At 45.8% G+C, this 15,683-nt stretch overlaps 1 protein-coding gene and 1 pseudogene across 1 annotated transcript; both read right to left on the bottom strand.

Annotated features, from left to right (window-relative positions):
* Positions 1-11,083: 11,083 nt before the first annotated feature.
* LOC123082233 (polygalacturonase-like) lies at positions 11,084-12,961 on the bottom strand. The gene is made up of 4 exons (XM_044504604.1): positions 12,405-12,961; positions 12,020-12,309; positions 11,670-11,904; positions 11,084-11,552 (listed from the first exon to the last, which is right to left on the bottom strand). The coding sequence occupies exons 1-4, from the start codon at positions 12,843-12,845 to the stop codon at positions 11,331-11,333; spliced, it is 1,188 nt and encodes a 395-aa protein (XP_044360539.1). The 5' UTR covers positions 12,846-12,961; the 3' UTR covers positions 11,084-11,330.
* A 1,016-nt stretch (positions 12,962-13,977) lies between these two features.
* LOC123083891 (uncharacterized) lies at positions 13,978-14,690 on the bottom strand (annotated as a pseudogene).
* Positions 14,691-15,683: the final 993 nt, after the last annotated feature.

Consider the following 15,683-nt stretch of genomic DNA (forward strand, 5'->3'; position numbering starts at 1 on the left):
CAAAGTTTTCTGTTTCAAAAATTTCAAAAAAACGAACAGGTGCAACTATACATACATTTTTTAATTATTACTATTTTTAAAATTATTATTATTATTATTAAAGTTATTCTACAAATTTTGAAAACAATGTTTTTACAATTATGAATATGTAAAAAATATTTGTATTATAATTATGCAAATATCTTTTACAATTCATAAATATTATTTTAAAATAATAAATGAACAATATTTGAAATTCATTTTATTATTGAGATTATAATTTACATACTACATATCTATTAATCTGTAAAAAAAAGGAGAGCAGATGCAAAATAGGCCGCACAAAATGGAACCCGTTTCTGCCACACGAGCTCCTTCGTTATAGTACAGTAAAGCAAAGTTATACTATATAAACATCCACAGGATTGGGTTGGAGTGGCTTGGCCGGATTGTGTCCTCGCCTTAGGCGTGTGTTCTAGACTGGGCGACACACTTCTTCGTATTTAAATTTCGCTATATACTGATAAGTGGGACCCAGCAGTTGTTAATTTTTCACAAATAAAAAAGGCTATGGGGTTTTGTGCAAAAATACGCCGCGCTGAGCGCCATCTGTTGCTGACAGCAGGCAGCCAAGCATCGGATACGCACATGTACGGGATATGTGACCGTAAACTGACCGTCGCGTGCAAGTTTGAAGACTCCCGATGTATTTACCTCGTTACGTAACCTACCTAACAAATCTATCGCCCTGCTGATTTTCACCCGTATGGTCCCTGCCACACTCTTCCGTCCAATCCCAATCCTACACGTTGCCTGTTACGTAAAATCTATACGTAACTTTACCTAGGTGTAGCATTGCTCACAAACAAAGACTCTGGCATGCAATCCGGAGAGAAAAAACACATGGAGCACTAGAGTTGACGGCTGCGCTCGTGGCCTTTTCACCTGAACCTGCAGCAGTCATGCATACTGAGATGGCCGGAGATGGTGCTGTAGAATAGCCTTGTGCATCTTCCGCCCCGAAGAAGATTGACTCCTTTTATCCTCTTCGTCTCCATGTCAACAGCAACCGCCCACACTTCACTGTCTGGAAGATGGTGCTTGGCCAAGAGGCAGACGACCTTGTTTTCGTGCAAGCTCAACATGGGCATATCCACGAAGAGGTGACCAAAAGCCGGCTCGTCGTCCAACTCCAAAGCCTCAGGCCGCAGCAGCGCGTCAATGTCGACGCCGTCGGCCACTGAAAGTTCATAATCATAGAGCACGGAGTCCTTTTGCCAGGCATCCAGTTGCTGCCAAGGGCTCGTGCCCGTGGTGGTGGTGGTCCAGGTGGAAACGGACCAACCCGGGGAGGAGGAGGGGCAGACCACCTCGACGAACCTGATGCGGATTGTGTCGCCCGACAAGTCAAATGCGATGTCGCGAGGTTGCGGCCAGTAGTCGATGCCCGGCCGGGGGAGATCTGCAGATGGCAGCCGGATATAGTGGAGCTCAGGGTGTTCGCCGCCGTCAAGGACGTTGCTGCAGAAAAGGATGCCGTCCCACACGTCGATGAACGCCATGGCGCCGCCACCGCCAACCACGATCGCTTTGCCCGGTGTGTAGTCGCCAAAGTCGACGGCTTCGTCTATCAGTGACGATAAGACGGGCTTCTTGACTGTCCAGGCTCGCGTCTCGGAGCTGAAGACGTAGAGGTCGAACTCTCCATTCTCCGGCATGGCTAGTGCAGCGACGTGGTAGGCTCCGCCGCCGCCATGAGACAGGAGGCCGACCGCACAGATTTCGATGACCAAGCGCGTGCCGCTCGGTTGCGGGATCAGATAGAGCGACGGAGCGGCACAGGCGGCGCCGCCGGGCTGTTAGATGTAGTATTCTGGGAACGGCCATACCTTCATGCGTACGGCCATGGTGAGGAGGACGAGGCCGCCGTGGGCGGAGAGGACGAGAGTCTCCTCGGTGAAGTGGGTGCCGGTGGCCCAGGCGAGCACGTAGGAGACGCGGGGCGGGCGGGCGACGAGAGCCGGGAGCTACCGGTGGACCATCCACCATATATTTACTTTGTGATTCGTGCATTAGGGGCCCAGTGCATGTGTATAGCATTTTGTATTGAGGTAACTATCTCATGTATCTCTGTTAATAGTTCAATCTGTGTCAGATAAGTGGGTCTCTGTCAATAATAGAATAAAAACTATTCCCAATGTAAAGTACGCATGCATGCAGTAACTTTTATGTCTGTCCCCACTACTCTAATCCTGCCTTTTATTTTCTCCTTAGCAATTTCATTCATTCATATCATTAAAACTATAATCCCATTTTAGAAATATTTTATATATTTGAACTCATGGCGCCAAGACCTTTAGAACAAGATCAATCTTGAATACATTTAAACATGATTAAGTTTCAACGTTTCAAATGAGTGAAATCAGTTTTCTGAAATAAAGTGAAATAAGTTCTTTGAATTGAGTGAAACCATTTTTTTGAAATGTTTTTTGTTTTTCATGTATATGAAACATATTTCAGTGCAAAATATGTGAAACTTGTTATTTAAAAAATATGAAACTAGTTATTTAAAAAATATTAAGGTGATTATTTCCAATCAGTTTAAAAAATAAGTGAAATCTATCTTTGAAACAAGTGAAATTGTTATTTCAACTTAGTGAATGTAATGTGTTTTTCTGGAACTAGTGAAATGAGTGAAACCTATCTTTCATAATTAGGTTAATCATTTTTTTAAACAAGTTGAATATAGTTTTTTAATTGAGTGAGTGAAATGTGTTTTCTGAAATTAGTGAATGTGAGAAATGAGATTCTTGAAAAAAAAGAAATATATTGATTGTCATGTGAAATTATCTATTTCAATGTTTGAAACTGATTTTTATGATGAGTGTAATCTGTTTAATGAAGCGAATGCTTTTTAGAAATAATTGAAATCAAAATTTTCAAATGATTGAAATAATTTTCCTTGCAAAACGAGTGAAATCGGTCTCTTAATGATTGAAGCAAGTTTTTGGAATAAGTGAAATTATATTCATAAATGAATGTAGCGAGTGAAGTTAGTTTTTGAGTGAAATTATATTTTTAAATAAGTGAAATTATATTCTTAAAATGAGTGAAATCAGTTTTTAAACATGCGTGTTTTTTAAAGCAGTGAATGTTATATGAAACAAGTAAATCGGTTTTTGGAAGGAATGAAATCAGCTTAAAGATATGGGTGAAATAAAAAAAATTAAATGCATGAAATCTGTCAATTGAAATGAGTGAGTTCGTATTTTTTTAAATGAGTGAATTGTTATTTTGAATTGACTGAAATGGTTTTTGGAGATGAGTGAAATTTGTTTGCCAATTTGAGTGAAATATGTTTTGTGAGATCAGTGAAATTGAAACTAGTTCAAATGTATCCATAATTGATCTTATTTTGAAGATCTTCTCGCAATGAATTCAAATATATAAAAATATTCAAAATTGGAGTTTTCATTCAAAAGATATCTATCATCCAAAATTTCACAATGAAATTAAAAGGTAGTCTTTTGATGGGGAGATAGGGAATATTTTATCATGCATGCAACCGGTCTTTTATGAATATTTTCTCTCTCTCCTGACAAAAGCATGCAAAGGACCCACATGTATTCTATGTATTTTCAATTCTGTCTCTTATACATTAAAAAAATGGTTCGAATCTCTAAAACAACGTCAACGATGGATGTCACATCAGTAGGTACCGGTTCCGGTAAAAAACACTTAGTCGCAAGGTGGCCTGGATGGCCATGGCGCGGTGTTTGTCGTTCGGGTCGGTGGTGTGGTACCTGGCGGTGGTGGCGTTTGTGCGCTCGCCGAAGAAGGGCTTGCTGTCAAGAAGGCAGCTCTCGGGAGGATCGGCGGCGGCGCCGGCATCGACGTCGGGCGGAGTCAGCGAACCCAGCAAAATCCCCGCTGCAGGAGCATGATGCGCATCCATCCTAGCTAGCTTCGTCTGGATTGGATTGGATTGGAATTTCTCTCGCATGGATCTTGACCATCGCCAGCCAGATCGGTTGGGGTTCTGAACCGTACATGCATCATGCATGCACGTGGCTTGGCTAGCGCACGTAACGAAAGGAATGTGTATGGATAAACGGATATTCCTTTTTCTTCCAAGTGAACAATCAGACCAGGTTCGAACCGTACCAACGTTTTTTTTAACAGGTTTGCTATTTCACATCTAGATGTGAAATAGCTATCTCACATCTAAATCCAGAACCGTTAGATTATCTGTCTTTAATATTTGTGCATAACGTGATGGTCTAGTTGTCGTGCTCGCTCGCGGCGCGTTGTCTCCCTGTCAGGTCGTTGCTAGTGCGTTGTCTCGCTTGCTGCCTGTGTGCTCGTTACTAGTGCGAGGTCTTGTTGGTTTTCACAAGCAGGTCTATGCTGGATCGTTGCTAGTGCGAGGTTCCGTTCCTTTTTCCATTTCCATTCACAAGTCTGTGTTACACCTTGTCCTAGTTCATTTTCTTGTACGCTCCCATTTGATTCCCAGTATTTTTTTTTCGTTTCTGTTTTATTTTCCTTTTTTCTATTTCATTATTTGTTTTAAAGCATGAATTATATTAAATTCGTGATTTTTTTGTTTTATTTATATTTTATATTTTTATCTTTTCCATTTTTTATTTTTATCCGTTTAAAGTTAATGAACTTGGTTTTACTCTGTCATATGTTCGCTTAAAATGTCTTACAAATCTTGATTGTGGGTTATTTTGGCATGCGCTGTGTCGCGTCGTGTGTTTGGTGCTTGTTGACTTGTTCGTGTGTGCGTCTTTTGTTGGCCGTTTTTGTAATGTGGTCTGGGGTCCCGTTTCGGATCGGTTTGCTAATTATCATCTAAATGAGGGTTAACAATGTTTCATCTAACTCGTATATCATTAGATACACATGATTCTGAGTGATGTTCTTTGTCTTTGCGCTGTGTTGTCTGTTTGTCCTCGTGAAGCAGTGAGACCCGATATGACATTTTTCAGCGGGCCGTTATTATGTTTTGTGTATGGTTTTTTTGTGCAAGGCAACGTGTCCTTCTATTCACAGTTTTCTTTTATTTTTTGGTTTTGATCGTGTATCTAGATAGGAGTGTAACTAGATTTTTTGTTTTCAGATTTGCTAAATCTAATCTAGATGAGTTTTAGCTCATTGATGTCTATAATTGTTTGATTTGTTTGCTTTAATGTTCGCACAAACTCGATCATGCACGCATCTGTCAACTTATTCTATTTTGTCGTGCGCCCTCTTGTCTCGTCTGTTTTGTGTCATCATGATCCCGCATTTATTTTCACATGGGCCCATATATGTCATCATTTGGGGGTCTCGATCATGAAGCTTATCCCCCATCTTCTCATTAACCGACCTTTGACCCCTGTTATTTATTTTCCATCCTAGTTATAGGTCCATCCTTGACATGTGACTGGCATGTAGTTTGTTTCATTCTAGTTACAAGTCGACCATTAACTAGCAACTAGGATCGTAGTTTCATAGTTGTCCCAGGTGCAAGTCCATCCTCGACTCACTGCTGGAGCATGTGTATTTGTTTCTCATCCCAGTTGTAGGTCCACCATTGACACGCGACTAGGACTGTAGTTTGTTTCATCCTAGTTGCAAGTCAACCTTTGACTCGCAACTGGGCTCATAGTTTCCTAGTTATCCCAAATACAAGTCTACCCTTGACTCCTTGCTGGAGCATGTGTTTTTATTTTTCATCCAAGTTGCAGGTCCATCATTGACACACAATTGGGCGTGTAGTTTGTCTCATCCTAGTTGCAAGTAGACCCTAGACTCGCAACCGGGCTCATAGTTTCGTAGTTGTTCCAGGTGCAAGTCCACCCTCGACTCACAACTGGCTCGTAGTTTCGTAGTTGTCCCAGATACAAGTCCACCCTCGACTCCTTACTGGAGCATGTGTTTTTATTTTTTATCCAAGTTGCAGGTCCACCATTGACACACAACTGGGCGTGTAGTTTATCTCATCCTAGTTGCAAGTAGGCCCTTGACTCACAACTGAGCTCGTAGTTTCGTAGTTGTCCCAGGTGCAAGTCCACCCTCGACTAGCAACTGGGCACATAGTGGTCAGACTTGCAAGCCCACCCTCAACCCGCAACTAGAGCATGTGTTTTTGTTTTTCATCCCAGCTGCAAGTCCACCCTTGACTCGCAACTAGGCCCATAACTTGTTTATCCCAGTTGCAAGTCAACCCTTGATTCGCAACAAGCTCATAGTTTTGTAGTTGTCCCAAGTGCAAGCCCCCTCGACTCACAATTGGGCTTGTAGTTGTCCAAGTTGCAAGCCCGCTCTCTACTCACAAACTAGAGCATGTGTTTTGTTTTTCATACTATTTGCAAGTCTACCTTTTGATTGCAACTAGCTCATAACTTGTTTTATCCCAATTGCAAGTCGACCCTTAACTCGCAATTGGGCTTGTAGTTTCATAGTTGTCCCAGTTGCAAGTCCACCCTTGACTCGCAACTGGGCTCGTAGTTGTCCCAGTTGCAGGTTCATCATTAACACGCAGCTGGGCATGTAATTTGTCTCATCCTAGTTGCAAGTCGACCCTTGACTCGCTACTGGGATCATAGTTTCATAGTTGTCCCAGGTGCAAGTCGATCCTCGACTCGCCACGGGGCTCGTAGTTTTCACACTTGCAAGTCCACCCTCTAACCGCAACTAGGTTCATAGTTGTCTGAGTTGACAGTCAACCCTTGACTCGCAACTGGAGCCTATGTTTTTGTTTTTCATTATAATTGCAAGTCCACCCTTGACTCGCAATTGGGCTCGTGGTTTGTTTCAACCCAATTGCAATTTGACCCATTAATCGCAACTGGGCTCGCAGATTCATAGTTGTGCCAGTTGCAAGTCCGCCCTTGACTCGCAACTAGCTCGTAATTGTCCCAGTTGCAAGCCCACCATCGACTTGCAACTGAGCATGTGTTTTGTTTTTATCCCAGTTGCAAATCCACGCTCGACTCGCAACTGGGCTTGTAGTCTGTCATTTGTCCCAGATGCAAGTCCACCCTTGATTCGCAAATAGTATCATAGTTTTGTGTAGTTGTCCCAGTTACAAGTCCACCCTTGACTTGCAACTAGCCCTATTCTTTGTTTCATCCCAGTTGCAAGTCCACCCTTGACTCGCGACTGGGCTTGTAGTTTTGTAATTGTCTCTGTTGCAGTTCCACTCCTGAATCGCAACTAGGCCGATAGTTTTGTTGTTGTCACTGTTGCAAGTCCACCCTCCGACTCACAACTCGGTTGTTTGTTTTGTCATGCACCCTCGACTCGTAGATGGCATCATAGTATTGTGTAGTTGTCCCCATTGCAAGTACGTCCTCAACTTGCAACTAGACCATAGTTTGTTTTCATCCTAGTTGCAAGTCCAGCCTCGACTCGCAACTTCAGCATGGTTTTGTTGTTGTCCCAGTTGCAAGTCCAGCCTTTGACTCGCAACTGGGCCGTTTGTTTTGTTCCCAAATGCAAGTACACCCTCGGCTCACAACTCGCACAGTAGTTTTGTGTAGTTCCCAATTGCAAGTCTGCCCTTGACTCGCAGCTAGGCCATTGTTTGTTTCATCCCAGTTGCAAGTACACCCTTGACTCGCAACTGGGGGTGCAGTTTTGTAGTTGTCCCAGTTGCAAGTCCACTCTCGACTCGCAACTCAGCCCATAGTTTTCTTGTTGTCCTTGTTCCTCCGACTCACAGCTAGGCCTTTTGTTTTGCTAATTACAGTGCACCCTCAACTCGCAACTGGCATCGTAATTTTGTGTTGTTCCGGTTAAAGTCAATGCTCGACTCACAACTAGGCCGTTGTTTGTTTGCATACCAGTTGCAAGTCCACCTCGACTCGCAACTTGGGCATGATTTTGTCGTTGTCCTAGTTGCAAGTCCAATCTCTGACCCGCAACTGGGAAATTTGTTTTTATCCCGGTCGCAAGTCCACCCTCAATTCACAACAGACATCGTAGTTTTGTGTAGTTGTCTCAGTTGTAAATCCACTCTTGACTTGCAACTAGGCATGTTGTTTGTTTCATCCCAATTGCAAGTCCGCCCTTGACTCGCAACTTGACTCGTAGTTTTCTAGTTATCTCAGTTGCAAGTCCACCCTCGCTTCGCAATTGGGCCTATACTTTTGTTGTTGTCCCTGTTGCAAGTCCACCCTCTGACTCGCAACTGGGTCATTTGTTTTGCCAGTTGCAAGTGCACCCTTGACTTGCAGCTAGCATCATAGTATTTGTGTAGTTATCCCGGTTGTAAGTCCATCCTCGAGTCTCAACTACGACATAGTTTGTTTTCATCCCAGTTGCAAGTTCACCCTTGACTCGTAACTTGGGTCATGGTTTTGTTATTGTCCCAGTTACAAGTCCAATCTCTCACTCACAACTGGTTTGTTTGTATCCATCCCAGCTGCAAATTCACCCACGATTCACAATGGGCATCGTAGTTTCGTGTACTTGTTCCAGTTGTAAGTCCAACCTCGACTCGTAACTAGGCCCATTATTTTTTTCTTCTAGTTGCACGTCCACTCTCGACTTGTAATAGGGACCATTATTTGTTTCTTAAAATTCTTCTTGTTTTTTCTTCATTTCCTTACCTTTTTTATAATTTCTAAATCTGTTTCAAAATATGAATATTTCGGAAATTTGTGAACATAGTTTGTGAATCGGCGAACATTTTTTTAATCTGTGAACAAATTTTGAATATCATGAATATTTTTCTACTTCGTGAACATTTATTGAGTGTACAATCAATTGTTCAGTATGAGTTTTAAAATAATTTAGTGCATATTAGAAAAATTTTCACCATATATTAAAAAAGTTCATCGTATATTAAAAGAGGTTAAGTGTGTACTAAAAAATGTTAAGTGCATATTAAAGAAATGGTCATTGTGTATAATTAGCAAAATTCATCATATATAAAAAAGCTCACTGTATATTAAAAATGTTCAATTTATAGTACAAAAAGTTAGTGTATATTCAGAAGATGGTCATCGTATGTTAAAAGATTGTTCACCGTATATTAAAACAATTTTTTATTCATTAAAAAAATTCTAATTTGAAAGCATTTATGTAAATTCATGAATAATATTTTTTGTGAAAAAACGAAAAAAAAGTGATGACGCAGAAAAACAACAACAAATCCTTGTTAGCCTATTAGAAGCTAGCGATCAGAGACGTACTTGTAAAAGTTTGCTACCGGACGCATAAGCTACATCGAGCACTGCATCATGTACATCGAGCAATGCATAGGCTACAGCCATCGCACATGCATTGTGCACAACTAGCTAGCTATTAGATACACATATGGTGGGACGTGCGGGGCGAGATGTTTTTTTTGGGAGGCTTTGAGAAACTAAATCAAACAAACAAGACAAACAATAAAATAATAAGATAATGCTGACACTATACTTAGATGTGAGATATTATCTCACATCTAGATGTAACATAGACGGACCCTTTAAAGTATTTCCGTGCCGACGTTTTCCTTAGGTATTTGAAAAAGAGTATTTTTTTTAACATCAGTACGACACAAGCGCTCATATACACGCGCATACACTCACCTCAATGAACGCACACACGCACACCCTACCCATATGAGCATCTCCGAAAGACTAAACCGGCATATCATCTTGAAATTTACGAAGTCGAGCACCAGAATTTGAACCCTGGTGGGCTGGGGATACCACAGTCCCTCTAACCATCCAACCACAAGTTGGTTCGCAAAAAAAGTATTTTTTTCTAAAATAACAGTTTTTAAACCTTTATGCCTTAGGTATTTTTTCCGCAGCATCTTAAAAAGAGGTATTGGCCTCTTTTTATAAACCAAACTAGTTTTGGCAGACTGGACTATTCATTGCCAACACTGAATATGGAGGTTCTACATTACCACAGTTTTAAATATACATTGCACCCAAACTAATCATGGTGTTTTAGATACTAAGGTTTTGAAAAGATTTTGGCTAAATTAAGCATAATTAATTTTTTGACGACACTCGCCCGGGCTGCATTCCTTTATTTCAACGGATATGCTAATTCAATTAGTTAAACATATCAATCAAGTTATATGATAATGTGCATCTCTTATTTCATCATTGGAAGCCATTTTGGTCATTACAGAACAACAGATAGACATATTGTAGGCTGGAGTAGAGCACATGGGATTTGCCGAAAGTCAAACTTTGCTAAGTTTGACCAAATTTATATTAGAAATTATTAGCATCTATAATATCTAATAAATATAGTATGAAAATATATTCCAAGATGAATGTAATGATATTGGTGTTGTTATGTGAATGTCTATAATTTTTTATATAAACTTGGTCAAAGTTGGATGAGATTGACTTCGGACAAACCTAATATGCAGAGTAAAAAGGACCGGAGGGAGTACTAGCAAGTTGAGGTGGCTTTCGGCAAAGCTGTCTTCCCAAGCTCGGGAATAGAGATTTGGAGTTTTTCTATTCTCGATTGAGTTTCTAGAGTAGGGAGAGAAGTGAGGCCTTTTGATCTACAAATATATCCAAATTTGAGTGTTAAAATTGAAGATTTGGAGCCTCTGCCTTGTACTTGATTCATCGCTACAGTGGAGGGTTGCTCGCTGTCTATCCTTTGATTTGGTGTTTCTTTTGTCATATTGGTTACTTTTTAAGTGCTTGTTTGCTATTCGGACATGTTGTTCCAGTATAGTTTGATTGGGTTGATATTGGAGGCATGACATGCGTGAATTTTTTGATACATTGACGTTTATGTTGGGGTATTGATGTTTTTGTGAGCTGCTCTCGCGTGTATGTTGTTGGTGGACATTACATAGCTTGGTGTTTGTGGATTTTATTATATGGTTCAGATTTCTGCATGCAGACAAGGTATTTGTGAAATGCACTAGAAGAACTAGCTTGCTATTCCGGTTGCTTCTTGCCGCCCCTCTACGCTTACAAATTATAACCGTATGATTTTACACAAAGATTCGATATCTCAAAACAAAAAAACAAACAGAAAATTCAAAAATAAAATCCACAAGAACAACCACGGGAAATTGTTGTGTTAATTATGGTTTAACTATTTCTCAATCAATTGAGAATGAGCAAATCCGCTAAAATTACTAAGCACTACTTTGGGCTACATGTAAGGATCGCTTTGAGATACACCAAGCAATGATTAATGGATTTGGTAGCATTACCCGCCTCCAAAAAAACCTTGGATTTGGTAGCACTGCACACTCCCGCGACTGTGCAAGGTGTTAGTAGTAGTTCACGAACCAATCAAGCAAGAGAATTATTTACAGAAACCAATGAATCGAGGAGACGCGCACGCTTCTACGGCCGGACGGCGCTCCGGCGGCTCGGTCGTCAGAAGCAGCTCGGCGGCGTGACCTCTCCGGACACGGACCCGGCGGCGTTCCGGCACCTGGCCTGCGCCGGCCGCCTGTGCCGATACGTCAGCCTGATGTTCTCGAGCCTGATCCCGCTGCAGGGGTTGGTGTCGCTGCAGTCGAACTTCACGGCCACGGGCGTCCTCGACGTGCCCTCGATGTCCTCGTACGACACGTCGCTGATCTGCACCCCCGAGCTCTGCATGTACAGACAACAACAGAGTTCGTGATACAGTCGAAGCCGATGGCTTCACGCGTACGGAGCTTGAGATGAAGATCGATGCTGCGCAATGGTGGCATCTCTTAGGGTACGTACCTTGCCCGGGCAATCGACTTTGCGGCTGCGGGGGCAGTAGTTCTGGTCCACGAGGATGGGGTTCGCCACGCCGTGCATCGTGACCTGCGAGAAGGAGACGCCCGTGACGGAGCCTGGGTTGGGCATCCCCCACGTCTTGATCCGCAGGCCGTTCGTCGTGCCCGTCAGCACCGCCCTCTCCACCGTCACGTTCCTCACCCCCTCCTCGCCGGGCTGCCCTCCCATGCTCCCGATGCTGCCACCGTCCATCCAACGCAAACACAAAACCAATGCTATCAAACGCTGCGCAAACGAAATCACAAGCAAACATAATAATGGATGATGCATGAACTGGCAACTGAAGGTGGCACCTGATGCCGTGGCCCGGGCCGCACTTGATGTCCCTGATGAGCACGTCGGAGGTGCCGGGCCCCAGGGAGACGCAGTCGTCGCCGGTGCTGAACGTGGTGTTGAGGATGGTCACGTGGCGGGAGAGCTGGGCGTGGATGCCATCGGTGTTGGGGCTATTGGCCGGCGCGACCATCCTGACGCCCTGGACCGTCACGCCGGTGGAGTCGAAGATGGCCATGTGGACGTTCTTGCTGTTGAGCAGCGTTAGCTGCTTCACGCTGACGCCCTTGGACTGGCTAATGTCCAGCGTCTGCAGGTGCATGTACGCAAGGCGTCCGTCACAAGGAAACTGAACCCAATCGCATTGCAAAGAGAAAACCAAGAAAACGTCATGTCATTACTCACCGTGGGGCCCTGCCCGGTGCACCTGCCGGACTTCTTGCACGCCCAGTACTCCTGCCCCTGCCCGTCCAACGTTCCACCGCGGAGCGCCAGGCCGTCGGCGTGGTGGAACATGATCCACGCCCTGCTGTCCACGGTCGGCGGTGCGAAGACGGTGCCGTTGCGGTCGATGGCCACGACCACGCCGGCGCTCCGGCAGGGGCCCTTGAAGTAGGCCCGGCTGAGCAGGAACCTGCCCGCCGGCACGCGCAGCACCGGCCGGGACCCGGAGCTCCCCGTGTCGTTGCACGCTGCGCCCCACGCGGCCTGGAACGCCCCCGCCGAGTCCGCCGCGCCGTCGGTTCTCGCGCCGTAGTCCACGACATTGTACTCGGCCTTCACCGTCGTCAACGTCATCAGTGCCGTTAACACGACCAGCAGTAGCGACAGCCTACCGCCGCTCATCCTCTCGGCCTTTTGTTTCGGCGATTGGAGGATATCTCCCTGAGTTTATGATGATGATACTCGATCAGGTGGGTAATTGTGGTATTGCAACCCTGCGTTCATGGCATTAATATGCAGCTGCGGATTGAGATTGACGGAGGTACGTTGCTAATCGTGGATTTGGATGTTTAATTACGTCACGGCAAAACACCATTAAAAAAGGTGTCCGTGTCCTGCAACACAACGGTAAACGCGAGGATAAACCAGCTGCAGTTTGCCGCTTTGACTCTTGGAAGATCAATCAATAGACTAATAATAGTAGTAATCGTTAAAAAAACAATTAATAAGAACTAGCACATGTGCCCGTGCGTTGCAACGGGGAGAAAATAAATAGTTATATATTCAAACAAGGCCTCCCGCTCAGCCAACACCGTTTCAGTGAAGTGGGCATGGGCTTAGTCCATGGTGAAACCCACATGGACCAGAGAGGAGGGTGGCATTGACTCGTCATTGGTCGCATCCTCTATTGGGATGTTCGTAACGTCGACCTCCGCCTGCCTGTCAGACTGCTAGCCGCCTCCCACTCGGCCAATACCGCTTCGGTGTAGTGAGCATGGGCCTAACCCATGATGATATCCACATGGACCAGCGAGTAGGGTGGCATCGACTCGTCATCGGTTGTGTCCTCTATTGGGATGTCAGTGCGATCGGCGCCGCTTCAATGCTAGAGTGCCAATGAGAGTCGTCGATCTGAGCCTGCATGGTGCTCTGGAGCGGCGCTGACCACTTCTGGTGGAATTGACAAGGGTGGGCCATGGCAGTCATAATTGAGCATGGCAGCAATCCGTACGCCTGATAAGCCCCCAGTTTGTTTTCAGATTGCGAAAAATAAGAAGTCCGGACCGATCGACGGAACGATACATGCCGGCGTTAGATGGTAAACATGTTCGGCCGTGCGGCCCAGACGGTTGCAAGCATTTCAAGGGTTGGCGTTGGATACTCTTTGAGAGTTTATTATCAAAAGATTCAAACTCTAATGATTTTTATTACGTAGCTTTTTAATGGAAGGTTTCTTTTATTTGAAAGATTATATTACATTTCCAATGTTTTTTTCACTGGCCCAAACGCAAAGAAAATATTATAACTCCCGTGTACGTTAAAAACAAAGTTGGGGCTGAGCCAGCAGCACGTACACGTTAAAAACAAAGTTGGGGCTGAGAGGGTGGCACGTACACCCATCAGGCCATCACGTGTCCTCCACCGCTTTGCCTCAAAAAGAAAACGGGTCCTCCACCGCTAGTTTATTATCCATTCGTCTCCACCGATGCATCTGCATCTTGCTCCCTTCTCTCACTCCATATGCGCACACTGATATCATTGCTTCAACGGTGCAGCCAGCGGGATTAGTAGGACGCCGTCGGGTAGTTGGAGCCGTCAACAGGCGGCAGCAGCAGCACCCCGGCGCCCATGAAGACGCCGCGCAGCAGCCGCAGCACGTGCCACTCGTCGTTGGACAGGAGCCGTCGCCGCACGCTGCGGCTGTCGCTCTCCGGCGCCAGCTTCAAGGTCCCGTGGCCATCCCCTGTGCAGCGCCGCCGCCAGCATGGGCATCTCGATGAGGAACGCCGTCGGCGCCCGCGTGTCCTCATGGATGGCCAGGCTCAGCCGGCTGCGGGGGTGCCCGAAGAGCGTCACCGCCGACGCGTGCTCCGCAAGGATGGCCCCGCTGCCGAGTGCGAGTACGGGTGCGCGAGGGCAAGGAGCATGGCCCCACCGCCACCCCGCGGCGAGCATGCGCGTTAGGAGGAGGTGGAGGACGAAGGCGGCGGCCGCCTCCACCACGACCACCCGCGCGCCGGCGCACATGGCCTCGCCCAGCAGGTCCCCCCTTCCCCATCCATCCCACTCCGTACTCCTCCATCCCCGCCTCGCCCAGCCCCCCAGAAACTGCGACCAACAGACTGCGGCGGCGGGGGCGCACGGGCATGGCCGTCTTGCAGCCCGTGCTAGTGTTGAGCATCGGCACCACCTTGAACATCTTGAAGAACCCCACGGCGACGCTCTCGGTGTTGCCGTGCTTGGTCCGACGCCTCAAGAGAGCACGCCGGCCGCCTTACCGGCCTCCGTGGCAACGCCTCGGCCCATTCCCCATTCCTGGTCTTAGGGAGATGGCCGCGAACGCACGTCCGCCGCGACGGCTCGCCCCATTCCTGGTATCGGGCGACGCGGACGGCCGCCGGGACGCATCACCCCGTCCTTCGCTCCTGCGGCGTAGACGCCGGCGGCAAGCGGGCGGTGCGTGCATGGCGGAGGACAATGCAAATGGATAAGGCGCGATGGTGAACCAGTCTAATTAAGGATCGCAGGGGTGTTCTCGTAAAAACGAAGCGTTTTCTCAGATAGAATAGGAGTGCGGGTTGATTTCTTAGGAACAGAGGGGTTTTTGTGCAAAAACGCCGACGACGGACGACAGAAACCCAATTTTCGGACGAATTAGTACCACCTCGTGTATTTCACACATAATATAAAAGCAGAAGCGGGACGAAACCAAGAATATCACCTTGCTTTAATAGTAGGTATATATATATATATATATATAGATATAGATATAGATTAAACAAGAAGCAAACCATCATCCGCCTCCTTCTAGTATTGATCGTGTCTCGGCGTCCTCCCACTCGCTTGCTGCCCGTTGCACGGCGCGACTGCTCACTGCAGGTCTATGTAGGTCTGGCTGCAGCAACAACCTCTGCTCAAGTGCTCATCCGCAAGTTTATTCATCTCATCCCCAATTCCTAAACTCCCCTAGGTAAACACAAGGACGGGGAGGGCGACCACACCACCGCCACCAGCGCACCC

The sequence above is a fragment of the Triticum aestivum genome, chromosome 4A (genome assembly GCF_018294505.1).
Source record: "Triticum aestivum cultivar Chinese Spring chromosome 4A, IWGSC CS RefSeq v2.1, whole genome shotgun sequence".
Lineage (NCBI taxonomy): Eukaryota > Viridiplantae > Streptophyta > Magnoliopsida > Poales > Poaceae > Triticum > Triticum aestivum.